The 20,706-nt window shown below is 41.4% G+C and overlaps 1 protein-coding gene, 1 long non-coding RNA gene and 1 pseudogene across 4 annotated transcripts in view; 1 reads left to right on the top strand and 2 right to left on the bottom strand.

Moving 5' to 3' along the window:
* Window positions 1-20,706, top strand: part of PITPNB (phosphatidylinositol transfer protein beta) — a 68,346-nt gene that overhangs the window by 11,736 nt on the left and 35,904 nt on the right. For both annotated transcript variants that reach the window (XM_009008505.4, XM_002743636.6), the window contains exons 4-7: window positions 11,100-11,191; window positions 11,859-11,866; window positions 12,362-12,436; window positions 14,334-14,417. In XM_009008505.4, coding sequence (XP_009006753.1) covers window positions 11,100-11,191; window positions 11,859-11,866; window positions 12,362-12,436; window positions 14,334-14,417 — 259 coding nt within the window. The remainder of the gene's footprint in view (window positions 1-11,099; window positions 11,192-11,858; window positions 11,867-12,361; window positions 12,437-14,333; window positions 14,418-20,706) is intronic.
* On the bottom strand, window positions 2,789-5,320 carry LOC144581395 (ribosome biogenesis protein NSA2 homolog pseudogene; annotated as a pseudogene). The gene has a single exon (XR_013532079.1). The product of XR_013532079.1 is annotated as a ribosome biogenesis protein NSA2 homolog pseudogene (transcript).
* On the bottom strand, window positions 5,869-18,443 carry LOC118144849 (uncharacterized). The gene is made up of 3 exons (XR_004729693.3): window positions 18,300-18,443; window positions 9,483-9,644; window positions 5,869-7,562 (listed from the first exon to the last, which is right to left on the bottom strand). It is a non-coding gene; the product is annotated as an uncharacterized LOC118144849 (long non-coding RNA).

The following is a 20,706-nucleotide window of genomic DNA, read 5'->3' as shown; positions in this document are numbered from 1 at the left end:
TAGTTAGTGGCAGAATGGTGACAGAGACCTAGATTCTGATTTCAAATCCCACACCCTTTTGTTCCAGGTGCCTGATGAGTACGAGGCACTCACATGAGAAGAGGGAGAGGGGATCTGATGGGATGGCGGGGGTTATTTCATGCCCATAGAAGGTTGGCCTTATCACACAACGATGGCAGCTGTTGGGAGAAGCACAGAGAGGAATGAGACAGGAAAGGGAAAAAGGAAAGAGGGTGGCAATAATGAGTCTTAGACATCGTGGCAATTAATGGTTGTTCTGACTATAGTGAGGAACAAAAATCTATCCAATAATAAATAAACTGGGCAAAACCCAGTTGGTCTCTGGAGGAGGGAATGGCTATGGGGCAAGGGCAGTCAGATGTCCATACTGACAAATCTGTCTGTCAACATTGAAAGCATGTTAGCCACAGGATAACTATATTTAGCAGTAAGTGCTGAAGCCTTCACTGTCCTGCAGGAAAGACTGCCATCCCAGGGCAAGCCTGAAGGTGCAGCCCCATCAGACTTATGTTTTCTTTAGGGCATCAGCTCAGCATGCTGAAGGCATATACTCACAGTCTGTAGCTAGTTTTAAAGCTCTCCCTGAGGAAGTAAAATTTGTGTCTAGTAATATGTTTCTTTTTCAGCATTTGCTCCATAAATTATCCTAAGCTGTGCACTGTCACTATGTAACATCAGTAGAACTACAAGTCTGACTTAGGCCATGAAGGCTTTATTTTACGTTTGACATACTTGAAATTCTGACATCCACTTTACCCAGGATAACTCAAGTCTCTGGATTTCCTGACTTGTATGATTTCGCATTTCAGCAAAACCTTTCTTGGTAACATGTATACACTTAATTTCAACCAGAAGGGCGAAAAACAGTCTTTGAGAATATTGACAAAATCCAAAAGTTGGTGACTCATTGCACGGGACACTAGAAATGTCGGGTTTCCTTGAATCTCCGTTAATAAATCATCTCATGAGGTAATGAGATTTGTTCATATTATGTTTAATAACTTAGAGTGAGTCGTTGCCCACGGTAATTCTGAATGGAAGATCTAGTATTTATGTATTCTTACTGTGTGCTGGTCACTGGGTCACTGGAAGTGCTCTAGTAGGAGTTTATTCATTCCTCACAGCAACTTTTTTTTCTTCTGATTACAGCAACTTTTTATAGTGAGGAAACTGAGGTCCAGAAAGGTTTAAGTAACTTGGCCCATGTCTCACTGCTATTTGGTAGCAGAGATAGAACTTGAACACAGACCAACGCCAGAACCTCCCGTCTTAACCACTTTGTTCTATGTCTGAGTCCTGTAGGAGGGTCAGAGTATTTTCCATTTCCTGAAGTTAACTCCATGGGAGTTTACAGAAAAATACTTCCAAAACCACAGATGTCACCATATCTTATTTTCTCTGAAGTCTTTAACATCTAAAGTCTTTTTCCAAAACAAAGCTAAACTTAGGAAGGTATTTAAGATTCCAAATTGTCTAAGTCCATTCAGAACAAAAACCTTGGCTCTAAGAAAGCCAGTCTCTTTGTTGTGGTCCTAACATAAACTGTTCAGCCCACCCTGAGCCTCTTTTTCAGCCCCTTATGTTGGGCCTCTCGTAACCTGCTTGGTTTTCTGAGTACACCTCAGAACTATCCTGTGCAGACGCATTCCGTGGCCAATTTTATTCATTTTGATCCCTTTTCCCTAAACCCATCATTTTTTATCAGTTCTACGCATTTTGACACCTAGTCATATATTTCCATAGATGCATGTTTGTCTCATTGTATCCCATTGTCCACTGAAGTTTGTTTCTTTAAATTCACTTAGTAGTAGATGGTAGTGAGAGAAGAGGGAATTTACTGGGCAGAGCATTTTGGAGCAAAACAAAGAAATGTGTTGTTAACTCTCAAATGGTATTTCAGAGAAAAACTGGTAGCTCTCCCGAGACCTCACTGTATGAACACACCAGTCTTTTTTGCTAGTTTATTTGCTCTCCCTTCTTGGGGAAAGTCAGCTTTATTCTTTCTTATTTTGTGTGTTATACTTTCGCCATCTTCAGGAAGTCCTGATTGATGGGGAATTTCTAAAGCTTTGCCAACTCCAGAATTGCCTTGTTTCCTAAAGGTTGAAACAGCAGAGGTTTTTTTTTTTTTTTTTTTTGAGACGGAGTTTCACTGTTGTTACCCAGACTGGAGTGCAATGGTGCGATCTCGGCTCACCGCAACCTCCACCTCCTGGGTTCAAGCAGTCCTCCTGCCTCAGCCTCCCGAGTAGCTGGGACTACAGGCACGTGCCACCATGCCCAGCTAATGTTTGTATTTTTAGTAGAGACGGGGTTTCACCATGTTGACTAGGATGGTCTCCATCTCTTGACCTCGTGATCCACCTGTCTCAGCCTCCCAACATGCTGGGATTATAGGCGTGAGCCACCGTGCCCGGCTGAACAGCAGAGGTTTTTACTGAAAAATCATTATTTTAAAATTTCATGTGGTTCCAAGGTAAGAGTTCATTTTCATACGTAAAAGGAGTCATTTGCCAGGAACTTAAATTATGTTTAAAAGTGAGAAATTTAAATCATCCAAAAAATGAAAGGATTGATTGTACATACTTCTCTCATTTTGGGAGGCTGAGGTGGGTGGATCACTTCAGGTCAGGAGTTCGAAACCATCTTGGCTGACATGGTGAGACCCCCGTCTCTACTGAAAATACAAAAAATTTAGCTGAGTGCAGTGGCAGGCGCCTATAATCCCAGCTGCATGGGAGGCTGAGTTAGAATCACTTGAACCCAGGAGGTGGAGGTTGCAGTGAGCCGAGATTGCGCCATTATACTCCAGCCTGGGTGACAAGAGTGAGACTCAGTCTCAAACAAAAAAAAAAAAGAAAAATAATATCAGCCAAATATAATTCGTTATTGAGTCAAAAATTAGCCATCTTAGACACAACATGTTATATTTCATTGTATATAGTTTGGTCAATTTTGCACAATTCAAAGTTTTCCAAATCAAGAGTAATCCTATTTCAGAAAAATATTCAGAAGTATTTTCTGAAATATATTGTTTCCTCTTGATACTGTATGTTATTTTTCATTTATTATTCCCCTTTTATTGGGTGAAAAATACTTCTCTCTTTGTTTTTTATAATTCTCCAGGACTTTAGAGTCTCCTGTCTCCTGGGAGTTAGCCAGTTTGTGTCTGGCTATTTTATTCCCTCCCCACAAACTGGGGTTTTAAATCATTTCTGTAATTTCCCCCCTTTTGTATCTTTCTTTTCCTTTCTTTCTTTTCTGTGAATTGAAGTTACCATTCTCTCTCTCAGACTTGCCTCCACGCTGATATTTTGCTGTCCATTCATTTTCTGGCTTTAGAATTAATTGAGATATAATTTATATGCCATAAAATTCATTCCTTTAAAATATACACTTTAGTGGTTTTTAATCTATTTACAGAGTTGGGCAACTGCTGTTATTACTTTATTTCAGAACATTTGCAACAATCCAAAAAGAAATCTCATGTTCATTAGTAATCACTATTACCCCCTCCTCCCAATGCCTGGCAACCACTGATCTACTTTCTATCTCTGTAGATGTACTGTGGACGTTTTATGTAAGTGGAATCATATAATATGTGGCCTTTCGTGATTGACTTCACTTGGTGTGTTTTCAAGGCTTGTCTGTGTTAAAGCATGTATCAGTACTATTTTGATGGCTAGTACCGTTCCATTGTATAGACCTGCCACATTTCGTTCATCCGTTCATCAGTTGTTGATCATTTAGGTTGTTTCCACTTTCGGCTGTTATGAGTAATGCTGCTGTGAACATTTGTGTATAATGTTCTGTATGTAGTAGTAGAACTTAGGAATGCCTTTTCAGTTCTCTTGGAGATACATATTGCCCTGAGTGAAATTGGCCAGGTCATATGACCACTCTATATTTAACCTTTGAGGAACAGTCAGTCTGCTTCCCAAAACAACTGCACACTTTATAATGTTACCAGCAGTGCATGAAGGTTCCAGTTTCTCCACATCCTCATTACCGTTTTTATTATAACCATTCTCGTGTGTGTGAAATGGTATCTCATTGTGGTTTTGATTTGCATTTTCCTGGTGATTAATGATGTTAACATCTTTTCAAGTGCTTTTTGGTTATTTGTATATCTTCTGTGAAGAAATATCTGTTCAAATCTTCTACCTCCACTTTAAAAAAAAATTTTTTTTTTTTGGAGACAGGGTCTCACTTTGTCATCTAGGCTGGACTTCAGTTGCTTATCTCATTGCAGCCTTGAACTCCTGGGCTCAAGCAGTTCCCCCACCTCAGTGTCTCAAGTACCTGGGACCACAGGTGTGCACCATTGTGTGCTCTGTTAATTTTTTTTTTTTTTTTGGTAGAGATGGGGGTCTCCCTGTGTTGCCCAGGCTGGTCTCCAACTCCTGGTGCTTAAGCTATCCTCCTGCCTCAGCCTCCCATAGTGCTGGGATTACAGGTGTGACCCACTGTCCTTGGTCCTGGCTGCCCATTCTTTTTTTTTTTTCTATTTTAATGTTTACAATTTAATAAATCTTTTAATGATTGCAAACATGTATGACTGGTAGTATTCAGAAATGTTACAATAATGGCAGTTTTTTTTTCAATTGGTGTGTAGTCCTCAATAATTGTATATGAAATTGCTGTCAAACCAGTAAGACTGCATTTATGCATACATCATTTTCAGCATTGTTGCTAACTGGAGCATATTTTCCCCAAATAACTTTGCCTCCTTGAGTCACAAGGTCCAATTTGCTCATATTACCCAATGATAGTACCTTTGGTAGTAACACCGACAGTTGTATACAGCAGGACTGAGGGATTCTTCTTTATACCAGGTATTGGTATACAAAAGGTGGCTTTCAGTTCAAGATGTGTTACATGGGCTTTCTTGAAATGCAAGCCCATTGGCATGATGAATCTTTCATATTTCGGTGGTTTTCTTATAAAGCCATCTCCAACAAAGCAGACTTCAGTAACCATCCTCTTCCATGCCTTCTTCTTTCTCTTTCCTGTTGGAGTAACTTTTAAGACTTCTGTTTCTCCCTGGGCATGTACTTTAGGCAGAGGGACTTCCCATTTCCCCTCCTTCTCTTTTTGTTCCTGTCTAATCATATTGGGAAGTACTTCAGCCTGAGATTGTCCCTCTCGGTCCACCAGATAGACAGGTAGTTCTCCCTGTGGAGTCTTTTCATCATTCTTTTGTTTGGGGTTTCTCTTTTCATGCATCTTGATAGTCTTTTTCATTTGTATTTCTCAGCATGGCCTGTTTATGGGAAAGCTCAGCCTTCGGATCAATCATTTTCTTTGCCTTCTTTGAAAGTTTTCTCTTTTTTTTTTTTTTTTTTTGAGACGGAGTTTCACTGTTGTTACCCAGGCTGGAGTGCAATGGCAGGATCTCGGCTCACTGCAACCTCCGCCTCCTGGGTTCAAGCAATTCTCCTGCCTCAGCCTCCCGAGTAGCTGGGACTACAGGCGCACACAACCATGCCTAGCTAATTTTTGTATTTTTAGTAAAGACGGGGTTTCACCTTGTTGACCAGGATGGTCTCGATCTCTTGACCTCGTGATCCACCCGCCTCGGCCTCCCAAAGTGCTGGGTTTATAGGCGTGAGCCACCGCACCCGGCCCTTTGAACGTCTTCGAGCCGCTCGACTTTCCTTCTTTCTCTTTTTCTCATGGTAATCCAAACGGTATCCATAGCATTTACAATGTAATTCAATATATTAGTTCTGTGAGGTGGTGATGGCTGCAGAGCTGCAGGAGCAGCCCCTGGGGTGTGAAAACACTCTCAGTTTTTGGGTCTCAGAGACCCATGAGCTGTCACCGCACCCCATTCTTAAATTGAGTTTTCTTTGTTAAGTTGTGTTATTTATGTATTCTGGGTACTAGTTTCCTATAATATAGGTGATTTGCAGATTTTCCCCCCATTCTGTGAGTTTTCACTTACTTGATAGTGTCTTTTGAAGCTTACAAAATTTTTAATTTTGGTGTATGCCTGTAGTCCTAGCTACCTCAGAGGCTGAGGTGGAAGGATTGCTTAAAGCCAGGATTTCAAGACCAGCCTGGGCAATAGAGCAAAACATACTGAGACCCCGTCTCCAAAAATTAAAAATTAGCCCGTCACGATACTGCATGTCTGTTGTAACTACTCAGGAGACTGAGGTGGGAGGTTTGCTTGAGCCCAGAAGTTGGAGGTGGCAGTGATTTATTATGGCACCACTGTTCTCAAGCCTAGTGACAGAGCAAGACCCTGTCTCTTAAAAAAAAAAAAAAGTTTATTATTTTGATGAAGTCCAATTTATTTTTTCTTTTTGTAGTGTTTGCTTTTGGTGTCATCATAGAAATCATTGCCCAATCCAAGCTCATAAAGATTTACATATTTATTTTCTTACAAGAATTTTATAGTTTCAGTTTTTATTTAGGTCTTTATTCATTTCGAGTTAATTTTTGCAACCATCCAGTCTCGCCCACTTCAATTAATTTTTCACACAAAGCCAGAATGATCACACAGCTCGTCAGGTTGTGCCATTACTTTTTTAAAGCTTTCGTTGGCTTCCCATCACACCAAGAATAAAATCTAAACTCTGTGACCTCTAAGGTGGGGCCCATGTGGTTTTTCTGCCCTCTCTCCATGTTTGGTCACTGCAGTCTACTCATCCTGGAGGCCTAAGAGTGGCTCAAGCAGGTTAAGTCTTTTGCTGTCTTAGGACCTGTAGTCATGCTGTTCCCTCTGCCTCCTGTTCTGTTCCCTGCCTCCATACCCTTGGATCACTGTTGTAATTTATTTTCTCAGAGAGGCCTTCCTGACTACCCTTGCTGCACTTATTCATTGCCCAGGACCCTGTTCTTTAATTTCACCGCACTGCTTGATAAATAATTCTCTTTGTGTTTATTGTTTACTAATCTATTTTCTGCCTCTATTCGTAAAAATAAACTCTGAGTAGGAATTGTCCCTGTGTGCTCACCATTATTTACACAGTCCCTGGCCTGGCACAGTGGACACAGTAAATGTTTGAGTGGATGAATGAATGAGGTACCGTGTGTGTGTGTGTGTGTGTGTGTGTGTGTGTGTATTTTTCTTTTTGAGACAGTCTCATTGTCCTCAGACTGAAGTTCAGTGGCATGATCTCGACTCAGTCTCAGTGCAGCATCCGCCTCCCTGGGTCAAGTGATTCTCCTGCCTCAGCCTCCCAAGTGGCTGGGATTACAGGCACCCGCCACCATGCCCAGCTAATTTTTGTATTTTCAGTAGAGACAGGGTTTCACCATGTTGGCCAGGCTGGTCTTGAATGCCCAACTTCAGGTGATCTGCCCACCTTGGCCTTCCAACGTGCTGGGATTACAGGCGTGAGCCACTGCACCTGGCCCTTTCTTTTTTTGTCTTCTCAACTGAGCTTTTCCTGATGGGTGAAGAGAAGGCTTCTCAGTGTATTTAAGGGATATTGCAGTTGATCATAAAATGAAAGATTAATTGGTTTATTTGTGGTAAATGAATGTGATCTTCAAATTCTTCCTTGTATTTTTCTGTGCTTTATCTTCATCTGCAGTAGGAAGGAGAAGGGGGGAAAGTTATCTTGCTTGTGTGGCTTACAGATAGACATAAGAATTTCCAGGGAAAAGTACAGTTGGAAATGATTTGCCATGTCAGGAATAGGATTTAAAAAGGAATGCACCTAGATCAGGCGTTCAGTGTCCATTATGGTCATATTTTACCTGGAAGTTAAATATTCTTAAAGTACTGTTCCGAGTGGGAGAACGGATGTGAATTCTTAAAGAGTCTTCATGGTCCTGGGCATTGTGCTATGGATAACTCTTAACTCTTACTCTAAGCGGCTGAAATCTAGCCATGTTTACTGGAGGTAAGTAAGCACTGTTAGGAATATTGGTTTATCATGAGGGAGCACCATTTGTGAATAGTTTGGGAGGACAAGAGGAGGATTGTTCTTTTTGCATGTTTGTTTTTGAAGGCCTACATCCGTTTTGTTAATTCAGTTAATAATTCTTCCTTTTCTGAAGCTCTCTAAGCTTCCAAAACAGGAATCCACTGCATTTTACTAACGGGTCTTAACTAAGTGGTAATGTGGTGGGAAAATGACGTATATGCTCTCAATTCTATGTAAACGGCACACCTGAACTACCATGTTAGGGGTATATTAAGGTTGCCATTAATGAACATTTCTTAGCTTTGAAGCGGAATTGAAATTTAATTTTATTTACTCCATATATACTTAGTCATTTACTTAGATTCATCGAGGAGAAATATATTTGATGTTTTCAAACAAAAAATCAGTAAATTTGAAATAAAGCTAGCTTATAAGTTTGAACTTGATTAACTCAGTCAAAACATAAAATGAATTGTTGGAATTCACATGGTGGGAAAAGTATCTTAGAAATAAGGTAGGCATTCAGAGTGAGATAAAGAAATATTAAAATTTTAATGTAGATTTGGCTCATGTTGGCCTTTAATGATATTCTAATTTCCTTCTATTTTGAGTCAGCAAATTTTAGGACATTTATGAATATTAAAGTTCTTCACATATCAGGCACTGTAGGAATAAATAGGATAGTTAAAGTATGTGTCTGAGTTCATACAGAACTGTTCCTCATGCCTTTTCTTTTTTTTTTGAGACAGAGTCTTGCTTTGTTGCCCAGGCTGTAGTGCAGTGGCAGAATCTCAGCTCACTGCAACTTCCGTCTCCCAGGTTCAAGCAATTCTCCTGCCTCAGCATCCCAAGTAGCTGGAGTTACAGACATGCACCAACGCGCCTGGCTAATTTTTTGTATTTTTGCTAGAGACAGGGTTTCACCATGTTGGCTAGGCTGATCTCAAACTCCTGACCTCAGGTGATCCACCCACCTCAGCCTCCCAAAGTGGTGGGACTACAGGTGTGAGCCACCACATCCCGCCTCTCGTGCTTTTTCTAGGTTGACCAACTAAACCATTGATAGATCTGTTTGCCATACTTTTGGATGAATAGGTAATCTTATAGCTTGGCTTAAAAAATTATCCTCATGTGTTCCGTTGTACCCTGATTAGACCTCACCCACACTTAAAGGAATTTCGGTTCTAGTCCTTTAGCAATGTGATACATTTTTTGGACCACTAGATATGCTTTGACTTTTAAGGTGATGATATTTTCAGTTATCCTGGCTTCATGTTTCTGAAGTTTGAATGAATCGTTCCACCATTTGAAAGGAAATCAGTGATCAGAGAATTAGCCCCTTTCATTTAGAAGGATGTGAAGGCACTTGTAAATCACTTTATGTTCTGGGAGTCTCACTAGTACTACCGTATATCTACTTTTCTTTTCCAGTGATTTAATTTGCCAGAAAAGTGGAACCTCCAAGCTGTGTTCCCATTGTTAAGCACTGTTGGCCTGATGACTGACAGGATGAGTGACAGAGTGGTCCACACTACCTCTTCTCTTGCTGCTTAGCTCTGTGTGGCATGGGCTCCTTACCATCTGTCTTGCTTAGGCTGCGAAATCCAACATAAGAATAGCTCTGGTCAAATGCGCAGTCATATTACATTGTCAGAAGTCCTCTCTGGAGCTCACATTTCCTTAGTTTATTCTTTCTCTTAGTTGAGCAAATTAAGTTGTGCTTGAAGTTCTCAGAAACATCTGTGATTTGAGAAATATACATAGGGCTTGAAATTTGAGGACCTGGTTTTGACGTATGGGTATTTATTTAGACACTAAAATGCTGGTTACATGAAATGATGAAATATAATGCTTACTTCGTCGTATCACTGGAAGATTTAAGTGAAGAGAGTCATGTGAAAGTACCCCGCTCTGTGTCAGCTTGTAATTAAAAAGCAGTAACTACCATTTTTTGAGCTCATTGTACTGTGCAGTGTGCTAAAGACATTATAATATTTGATTTAATTCTCTAAATAACCTGCAGAGCAGGTAATATGAATTCCATTCAACACATGAGGAATTTCAGAGAAGCCAAGTAATGTGCCTGAGGTCGCACAGCTTCTAAGTGGTGGTGCTGGGATTTGAATCTGATCTGTGAAAAGTCTGTGCAAGCAAAACTACTCTTTACAGTGGGCTCCAGTCAGTAAGTCAGTCACTCCATTTGCATTTATTTGAAGACTGGTAAGACTGATTTTTCCATTTGTTTGTTAATGAGTAACATTTTCTATTTGTAATGGGCCTGTGGAAGACTTTTGCCCCTTTATATGTTGGAATTGTTTCTGATTATCATATGCTTGCACAAGCTTCTCATGTATTAATCACGTATTTAACCTTTCTCTTCCTCATACCTACACAATTTTGTACTTGGATATGCTTTAATTTCTCACGTTCTACATGGGTCCTTCACATTGTCATTTTTCTTCAGGTCTGTTCTGTAAAATGTATTAAGAGACTTTTATTCAGCGGTATCTCCTTACTCTAGGGCTTTTTGCATTAGAAACAGTGTAATGTCATCTAACTAAGAGAACTATGTTGTATTAATGTGCAGGATGAGTAATCGTTAACTCTTAGGGTTCACATTGGGATAGTAGGTTAGAAGTCCTTAAGAAAGAATTGCTTCTATAAAAACATAAAATAAAAACCTTCTATATGATTACTTTGTTTTTTCCTTGTGAGACAAGGTCTTGCTCTGTCACCCAGGCTGGAGTGCAGTGGTGTGATCTCAGCTCACTGCAACCTCCCTTTCCCAGGCTCGAGCAATCCTCCCCACCTCAGCCTCCTGAATAGCCGGGGATATAGGCATGTGCCACCACGCCTGGCTAATTTTGTATTTTTTGTAAAGACAGGGTTTCACTATGTTCCCCAGGCTAGTCTGAAACTCCTGGGCTCAAGCTATCCTCCTGCCTCAGCCTCTCAAAATGCTAGGATTACAGGCATAAGCCACCATACCCAGCTAAATATTCTTAATCATTTTTATTTCAAATTTAAAAGATTATATATTCGTTTCTACTGGATTACTTTGGGATTGAAATAAACTAGTTTATCAAACTTAGAACATGATCGCCTTTGATTGCTGTACTCTTTCAAGCAGTTTGATAGATACGAAGAAAGAATTGATGGTGCTGTTAAATATATCCAGTATCTCTCTTCTCCCAGCAAAGTTCCTGCATTTGTGAGGATGATTGCTCCTGAGGGCTCCTTGGTGTTTCATGAGAAAGCCTGGAATGCATACCCCTACTGTAGAACAAGTAAGCCTGGCCCCCAGCAGCCATTTCACCCCTCCACCCTGAGGATGAGCAGAAGGGACTCTCAGTACTAGTGTCTTTGAGAAGGGTTACACTGAGCAAGGTCTTCCATGAATTTTTGGACAGTCACTGCCAAAATGATGGCAGACGAAGGACTGCATTGGGTTCTTCCCCGCAGAACTTTTTGGCAGGCATAAGTTCATGCCCACATGGCAGCCACATTGGGGTCCTTGCTGACTATGCTGGCTCCAGGAGTAAGCCAAAAGAAGGTCATTCACACTCAGAAGTGTCTTTTTGTGCATTTCAATAGTATTTTGACTTACGTTGCTACGTAATAGAGGAGGAATAGGACAGACTTCTGAAACAGCATCCTATCATTTGCTAAATTCATCTTATAAATAATGTTTTGTTTGTGTGACATTATTCTTTTTAGCATTATTTAAAAAATTAGATTATTCATATTTTATTTGTACTCCATAATCTAAATTAATGTACCATATAGTGTCACTTGTGTAGAAACTATGTTTTGCAAACATAGCTACTAAATAAATGTTGTGTTTTCAGATAGTTTAGTCTTTGTGACATTAAGTATTGGAACAGATTGTTTTGACTCCAATTAATATTCTGAAAATGTTCTCCTTTTATTACCTGCCTCTCCACTGTGCCTCAGTTGTAACGGTGAGTAAAACTATTTTTGTGTGTCTTACTTTCATCTTTAAACTTTGTTTACACAGTAATTATTTTCAACCATTCTTTGCTAACTGCCCACCCCTGCATGGTTCCCCCCTGTGTCCCCTCCACTGGCCCCCACACTGTAACGCATGTTCCCAGTGTTCATGGGCTCTTTTTGCCCTTGTCTCAAAATCTCCCTATTGATGTTATTTTGCTTTTCTTACTCCTTTCAAATGCCATGTTTGCTTACTGGACCTCACAGCTTCATTAGCCCAATATGCTGCGTGAAGTAGGATTGTTAGAATTATTTAAAAGCATGCAGCATTTGGTTTGCCTGACAAGTCTCCAAAAATAGATAGCTAATGATTCTTTGTCACTTGAGGATCAGTCTCCGTGTAGAGTCAAAGCCTGGATGCCCATAGTGGGAAAAGCTCCCTCAGATGTGGCACCAAGGAACCAGGTAGAAGATCACTGTCATTTTCCTTTTGTGTTTTTCTGCAGAATGAATATATGAAAGATGATTTCTTCATTAAAATCGAAACATGGCACAAGCCAGACTTGGGAACATTAGAAAATGTAAGTTTCAACTCTGCACTTTTAGTACAGAAGTCCCTGGAAATGAGAATCCTGTATGTTGTTCCCTTTGTCATCACCAAAGTAATGTCACCTGTGTAAGACTAGTATCTGACCACACCAAGCTGTGTCAAATTGAGTGAGGCAGGCAAGCAGCCAGAAACCAAATGACCTTTCCCTATCAGTCCCTTCCTCAACACTTGGGTGAGGTTGCTGTTTTGATCAGCAGCTCTCTTTATCTGAGACAAAGAGAGCATGGGTAAAATTCACAAATAAACCCCAGCCCAGTTTTAGCCATTAGTTTTGCTAATTAGATTGCTTTCATCTCTGAGTGTTTGCCGGAGCTGCTCTGCATAGCAGGATTGATTGCTTTAATTTTTACCTCCTGTCTGCTTTGCTAGATTATGGGCTGATGTCAGAGAAGTGACCAAAAGGCAGGAGGTATAAAGTAGTGTGAATAATTACACAAATGTTGAAAAGCTCTTGACTTATGTAAGTTGGTGCACATTTATCGCTAAGATTCAAGAACATCTTTGAGTCAGGACTCAAAGAAATGTAATCATTAACTATTGGTAAGGCCTCTTGTATAGGTTGATGCCCTTGGTCCAGCAGTTCTCAAAAATGTGGTCTTTGAATGGGCCAACAGCAGCACAGTATCTGGGGACTGGCTTGAAATGCAGATAACCTGACTCACCTAAGAACTACCAGACCAGAATCTCTAGGAATGGGACTCAGCAGTTTCTGTTTTCTGGTGTGCATTCATTCCAGTAGAGATCTGTTCCAACCTGATGATACGTTATTATAGGAGACTAAGTTAATAATTGTGGCAAATTCTGTTTTTACTGTTTTATTACTGTGCTCTTATGTTATTGATACCAATTAATGGAACTTTGAATTTTGATCTGTAGTATTTGACTGTTCTTTCAAGTGACCATTTGACATTTTATGTTGTTTTCCTTTTTTTTTTTCCCAATCTCACTTTGTTGCCCAGGCTGGGGTGCAGTCGCGCGTTCTCTGCTCACTGCAACCTCTGCCTCCTGAGTTCAAGCGATTCTCCTGCCTCAGCCTCCAAGTAGCTGGGACTGCAGGCGTGCACCACCATGCCTGGCTAACTTTTGTATTTTCATTAAAGACAGAGTTTCACCATGTCGGCCAGGCTGGTCTCCAACTCCTGACCTCAGGTGATCTGCCTGCCTCAGCCTCCCAAAGTGCTGGGATTACGGGTGTGAGCCACTGCACCCGGCCTTTATGTTGTTTTTCCTAGTAACCCTGTAAAATGTAGAATCTAGATGAGTTTATTTGGTGTGCTTTAATATATATGACTTAATCTGGTATTTTCAGCTTTTAAATGGGCAGATCGTTGGCAGTTTTCAAACAATTCCTAATTGGTTCATAGATGGCTTTTCAGAAATAAATGATTGATCAATATGCCGTATAGAGGAGTTGGCATCGTACTGAAACTGAGCAGCTTTAGGATAATCAAAATTTGGAGAGATTTTAGACCATGTAGTACATCATTTGAATTTAACTTGTAATGTCACCTTATATTTGTATAGGACTTGGTTGGTTACGAGGACTTGGTTGTGTATCATTTGGGTTGAACATAGGGCTGGCATATTTTGTTTCATAAATCATTTGTGAGGACTCTCAGAAGATAATATTGAGAGGTTTCTATTTATTTGCCAGCGTCCTCATTCTGTTCTCCCTTATTATTTGTTACAGTGCTAACAGAAGATTTCTAGATCCTGCAAAATATCCGACAGCTAATATAATGAAATAATAATTTGGGTCTTTTAATTCCTTATAATGTACCCTGAGAGACTCAGATAAAGACTGTAGATCTAAGCGTGATGGAATAATCTACGGTTTGTTTTGTTTCTTTCCTCTTTGTCATTGGTAGGTACACGGTTTAGATCCAAACACATGGAAAACTGTTGAAATTGTCCATATAGATATTGCAGATAGAAGTGAAGTTGAACCCGCAGTAAGTATTACTCAGTGACATTTAACCAGTTTTCTCTTACAGTTAAAAATTATTTTCTACCATTACATTTGGGATTAAGTTAAAGAAATTATTTCCTTTCTTTACTGTACAGCCTACATTTCTGTGCCAAATGAGTCTGGAGTGTAGTCCAGTAGGTGTGTGCAGCAAAGAGGCCAGAGAAGACAGAGGCAGTTTGTTTTCTGTGTGGAGTTTGCCTTTGTACAAGCGATCCCTTTAAGAAGTCGCAACATACCTGGGAAGTATAGGTTGTTTTCATTGAAAAACAAAACAAAACACATGGTTTACAAAAGAATTCTCCCTTGAGCTTCTTTAAATGATATAGATTCCTTTTACTTTTCAAGTGTGATTCAGAAAGCAAAAATTTCAGTTGCATACAGGTATTTAGTAACCAGTTACAGTTGTTATTTGTGGAAATAGTTGGTGTAGTGTCTTTTTAAAAATTTTCTTTTAGATTCTAGAAGTAGGTGTAGACTATTTTAATTTTACAGTCGTTTAGCTTTCTATTTTGAATGCTGTTAGATGTAAATATTTCTAATCCTGGCTTTTGACTTAATAAAAAAAATTTTTTTCCATAAGTAAAGACACTGAACTCCTCATGCCAAATTAATACTTTTGTCTTAGGCAGGGTACAGTGGCTTCCACTTGTAATCCCAACACTTAGGAAGGCCAAGGAGGGAGGATTGCTTGAGACCAACCTAGGCAACATATTGAGACTTTGTCTCTTAAAAAAAACAAAAATTAGTTGGGTGTGGTGGCACGTGTCTGTAATTCCAGCTACTTGGGGAGGCTGAGATGGGAGGATTGCTTGAGTCCAGAAGTTTGAGGCTGCAGTGAGCCACGATCACAGCACTGCACACTACCCAGGGTGACAGAGCAAGACCCTATCTCAAAAAAACAAAAACAAGATCCCCATCTTATCTCGCCTACGTTTGTGAATATTAATGTGGTTCTTATTTTAGGTGTGCTAAGTGCTGCTTTGGTTTTACAGGGCACATGGAAATACAGCCACTGGTCCTCTTCCTCTAATCTAGAGAGCTAAAGCTTTGGGTTAAGAGTGGCACCCTTTGTTTTGTCATGGTCAAGCACAGTGTGTTCAGTAGGATCTCCTTCTCTTTCTATTTCTGGTGCTTATTCCCTGAACTTGGGCAGTGTTGTAAGCTGAACAGAAATAAGTCAAACAGAAAATGTCTGGTTTGGTGTTGAAATTTAAAGGTAAACTTGCCTAAACAAAGGTCCCTGACCTTTTCTCAGAAGTTGCTGGGGTTGAGAGTGCCAGCAGTGACCCTGTGCCAGGCTGGGCCAACTCTGCTCTGGCCCCCTTCCTGCTGAGAGGTGTGGGCACTGATAAGGGACTTTTGTTCTAGAAGGTCTTAAATTTTAGTTTTGCCATGATTTGAAGTTGTTTCAATTTTAGGGATATTTCCACCTTTGACATTATATAGGGAGTTTTTTCTTTTTAATCTATAGAAATGAAATTATGTATCTGTTATGCTCTTTTATTTCTCTTGGTATCATTTATGGCTGAGACTTACCATATGTGCAAGAATGATGGGAAGAGAAGTAATTGGGAGTAATGAGTGAGTCCGTTAATGGCTAGGTCAGGATGGCTTACGAGCCTGGAGCTGCCCGTCACAAAAATATCAAGCAGCAGTATGCCACACCAGGACTGGGCGCCCTGGGGAAGGCGTTCCCATTATGTTGTTGGTGTTGGAAAATGCGGTGAGGACCAAACAAAATGGCTCGACTGACTCAGTCTTATGGTTCATAGGTTTGCCTTCCACATCGTTCACCAGCAGAGTACAAGCACCTTTGGTTTTGCTGGAGGCATAAAAATTCTTTGTTCCTGTCCTCAGGCGAAAATGGGCAGTGTTTACAGGCATGAATGCTGGTGGAAAGAACAGTGTAAGGGCAGATTGCACAAGAACCTTGGAGGCCCTGGTTCCCATCCCCTCCACCTCAGCACAGACTTCAGAGAGGAGAGGAGGCACTGGATGCATGGCAGCAGCACTTGAGATAGGAGCTCCAGGTAGAAGGCACCGCACATGCAAAGGCTGAGAAGATAGTTCTCTGTGTGGAGTGGTGATGTGTGGGGTGGATAGTTAGTGAAAGACTGGATTGGGCCCAGATCAGGAGGGTCTGTGTTGCGAGGCATGGATCTGTGACTAAGAACATAATTCTGAAACTAGGTGGGCTTCAGATTTCCATGCTGAGGCTCTGCCACCTGCTGGCTCTTTAATCTTGGACGGGTTGGTTAGCTTCTCTTTGCCTGTACTCTCTTGTGTAAAATGAGAGTAAGTATCTTACAGGATTATATGTGAGTACTTAGAGTGTATTAGTCTGTTTTCACACTGCCGTAAAGATACTACCCAAGACTGGGTAATTTACAATGGAAAGAGGTTTAATTCACTCACAGTTCTGCATGGCTGGGGAGGCCTGGGGACACTTAGAATCACGGTGGAAGGGGAAGCAGGTGACATGGCCTACCTGGCGGCAGGAGAGAGGAGGAGGGAGGAGGAGGAACTTTTAAACAGAACTTGGGAGAACTCACTCACTGTCACCAGGACAGCGTGGGGGAAACTGCTCCCACGATCCAATCACCTCCTCCCTCAATATGTGGGGATTACAGGTCACTCCCTTGACATGTGGTAGTTACAGTTTGAGATGAGATTTGGGTAGTAACACAGAGCCCAGTCGTTTCACAGAGCCAGTGCGTAGTTCAGTAAATGCTAGCAGTGATTGTCATTATTATCAGCTCCAGCTGTACAAGAGGCCTGAGAGTCTGTGTTTATACCACATGTTGTTTGGGGACTAACCACAACCTGTGTACGCATGGTTTTTTGATGTTCTTAGCTCCCATTTCCCAAGTTACGTTTTAGAGATTAGTGAGATATAACTTTATTTTGAAGTTTATTGGATTTGCGGGAACTGTTTTTTACTGGGATAAAATACATATAACCTAAAGTGTACTCTTTTAGCCATTTTTAAATGTACAGTTCAGTGGCATTTAGTACATTCACAGTGTCCTGCAACCATCACCACTGTCTAGCTGCAAAACATTTTTGTCACCCCAAAGGGACACCCTGTACTCACGAACAGTCACTCCCTGATTCTCCTTCCCCCTAACCTTTGGCAGCTGCTAACCTGTTTTCTCTCTCTTGAGATTTGCCTGTTCTGCGTATTTCATAGAAATAGAATCCTGCAATGCATGGTCTCCTGTGGCTTCTTTCTTATGCTCTGCATTTGATTACCAGATTCACCTTCGTAGTGTGTGTCGGTACTTCATTCCTAACTGTGGCTGAATAGTATTCCAGTGTATGGATAGACCGCATTTGGTTCATGCATTCATCTGTTGATGGACATTTGGTTTCTTCTACCTCTTGGCTGTTGTGACTAGTGCTGCTGTGAACCTTTGCGTCAGTAGCTTTTTGTCTAATGTGCTCTCTTAGTTGGGGATAAAGAACTGATATATAAGGATTATCAGACCCTTTGACATAAAAAAAAATAATTCCATTATGCACATTTCTCAGTTACAAAAAGAAAGGGAAAGGAGCTTTTTGGTGGCAAAGGTGCCGTTGACATATTTTAAGCCTAGAGCAGAGCATTGTGCTGCTAAGATTGGTGCGGGGAGGACCAGACCCCCATTTCAGAGAGGAGGTGATTATAAGATCTAGTGGCGCAGGGACCCTGGGTCTGCTTTTTTCTTCTGCACATCCTTGCCTGTCCATTTTCCCAGGCATTGACAGCTGCCCCTACACTTTATCCCTTCAAGTTCCACCCCATTGTTTTGGCCTAACTAGTTAATGTTTTAGGATTAGTTTCCATCCCAAACACCTGGACCACCTGGTGGTCACTGCTTCTTACCAGATCCAATTTGGTTTTCTGTGAAGTTCGTTTGTTCATTTCATTCTTCCCTTTAGGTAATTTTGTCACTCGAATATTCTAGTCTACAGTGTTGAGAAAGGGAAGAGCACGTTTACATTCTAGAATGGTAATTTGTCATAGCAGTCAAGAGTGCTGAGTTCCTCCTGTTCCCCTCTGCCAGTGCAGTTGTGCTTGCCTGTCATTACTCTTGACTAAGATTTACTTTGAACGCACAGTTCTGCAGCTACAGAAAGTTTGGTTTCAGGGCTAACCTCCTGAAGCCCAGATAAGCTAGTATTTCTCATGATCGCTTAGCTAATGCCAAAAGTGGAAATCCCAACTCTCAGATCAGCGTTCTATTTGCTGACTGATTCTTCTAGCTCAGGCCTTGCTGGGGCAGCCACTCTTCGGGCTGCCACCTGAGCATTCTCTTTGTCTCCCCGCCCTGCTCTGCCACGGACCATGTCCTGTGCTTTCCCATCCCGATGCGCTGCTTGTTCTCATGGGACTCCTTTCTCTCTGTCTGAAGTCGACAGGTTGTTCAGGATCTAGATAGGTCGGAGCTCACCTCCTCCAGGGAGATTTCGCTCAGGTCGGAAGCAGTCTTCTCTGCTGAATTTCAGAAGCTTTTGCTCATTTCATTGGTGTGTTTTGTTATCTTTCTTTAGCAACCTGTTCCCTTTTCACAGAGTGGGCCCCTCATAAATATTGGTCAGATGAACCTGATGAGCTTGAGGATAATGATGAAACTAGACACTGTGAGCCAAGAGTTTGTACTGGAATGCAAAATCAATTTGATGTCCTTTTGATAACACCTGGGTTGGCAAGGGCTGAGGAAACAGGCACTCCCATACGTTGCCTGTGGGAGTATCAGTTGGTAGAACTGTGTACGTTACAGGATTACAAGTGTACATAGCCTGTTGACCCAGCAAAAGTCTGCTTCTAGCAATTGACTCTACCCACTGTGAAGTGGCAGGTGTATAAACCTCAGATTAGAAGTCTAAGTGTTTCTTTATCAATTGGGAACTGAGTAAAAACATTCTGGTGCACTCATAGGATAAAGTTCAGTGCAGTCATTAAAAGGGCGTGAGCTGTTTGTACTGATGGTGAATCCTTGTCAGGATAATCTGGAGGGAGGAAAAGAAGTATGGATAATATGCTTCCATTTGTTATCGCAAAAGGGAGCAAAAAATATATATACAAATATAAATATATATGTTGGGAAGGGAGTCTCACTCTGTCGCTAGGCCAGAATTCAGTGGTGTGATCTCCACTCACTGCAACCTTCGCATCCTGGGTTCAAGCGATTCTCCTGCCTCAGCCTCCTGAGTAGCTGGTACTACAGACACGCACCACCACGCCCAGCCAATTTTTGTATTTTTAGTAGAGACGGGGTTTCACTATGTTAGCTAAGATGTTGTCAGTCTCTAGACCTTGTGATCCACCTGCCTCGGCCTCCTAAAGTGCTGAGATTACAGCGTGAGCCACCGTGCCTGGCCAAAATATATATCTTTATATGGGAATATGTTTGCTTAGTTATGTGTGCGTTATCAAAAAGAATGCATAAGATGCTGTTAATTGTGATTTTCCTCAGGACAGGAATGGGGTGGAAGAGTTGAGGTCTAACAGAGGTGTGTGCAGTGGATCAGGGAATAAACTCCTTTCGCCAGCTGTATGTTTTCTGTTGCTGCATAACAGATCACTACGTATTTAGTGGCCTGGAAATGTGATCTGATTAGTTTGATTAGTTAAGGGAATAGCCTCCCATTACCTTTGCCACAGTCTGTGGCTTAGAAGCAAGTTAGAGGTTCTGCTTGCACTTAATGGGAGGGAATTATATGAGCATGAATCATGGTGGGGAGGGGTTCACTTTAGAATGCATCTGCCATACCAGCAGTCAATGTTCAGTGCCTAAAACTTACTCTTTAAGGATTGGAGTGACACGAGAATTGAGAGCTACTAACTGTGAATAGGCCAGCAAGGGAGTGTGCGATTGGGTGGGGGCGGGTCCCATGGATTGGGTCACATGTTAAACTTGGGGAGGTGGGGCGGGTGGGAACATTGGGGCAGAATTCCCTTCCTAGATTTGCTGAGTCTGCCTTGTGCCAGGGACCAGAGGACAACTTGTGGAGGCTGACGTTGGGTAGGGAATGGCTAATGGCCAGATCCAGATTCTACCCCTTCAGGCAGCCCCAGCTCTTATCCTGCAGCTCAGCTGGGAGCTTCACTCTTGCTTTGTAAACTGAGAATTATCCCCTTTCACAAGTTCCCCATCGTGTCTGGGCCTGTGCTAGGAGGCTGTGGCTAGAACCTGCGCTTTTCTCAACACTATTTTTATGACCCAAGGGAAGCACCTTCTGAATAGGAGATCACGTGATTACTGGGAAAGCGTATTCCTCTAAGATAG

Source organism: Callithrix jacchus, chromosome 1, assembly GCF_049354715.1.
Source record: "Callithrix jacchus isolate 240 chromosome 1, calJac240_pri, whole genome shotgun sequence".
Taxonomy (NCBI): Eukaryota; Metazoa; Chordata; class Mammalia; order Primates; family Cebidae; genus Callithrix; species Callithrix jacchus.
This window is presented reverse-complemented; position numbering and strand designations above follow the sequence as displayed.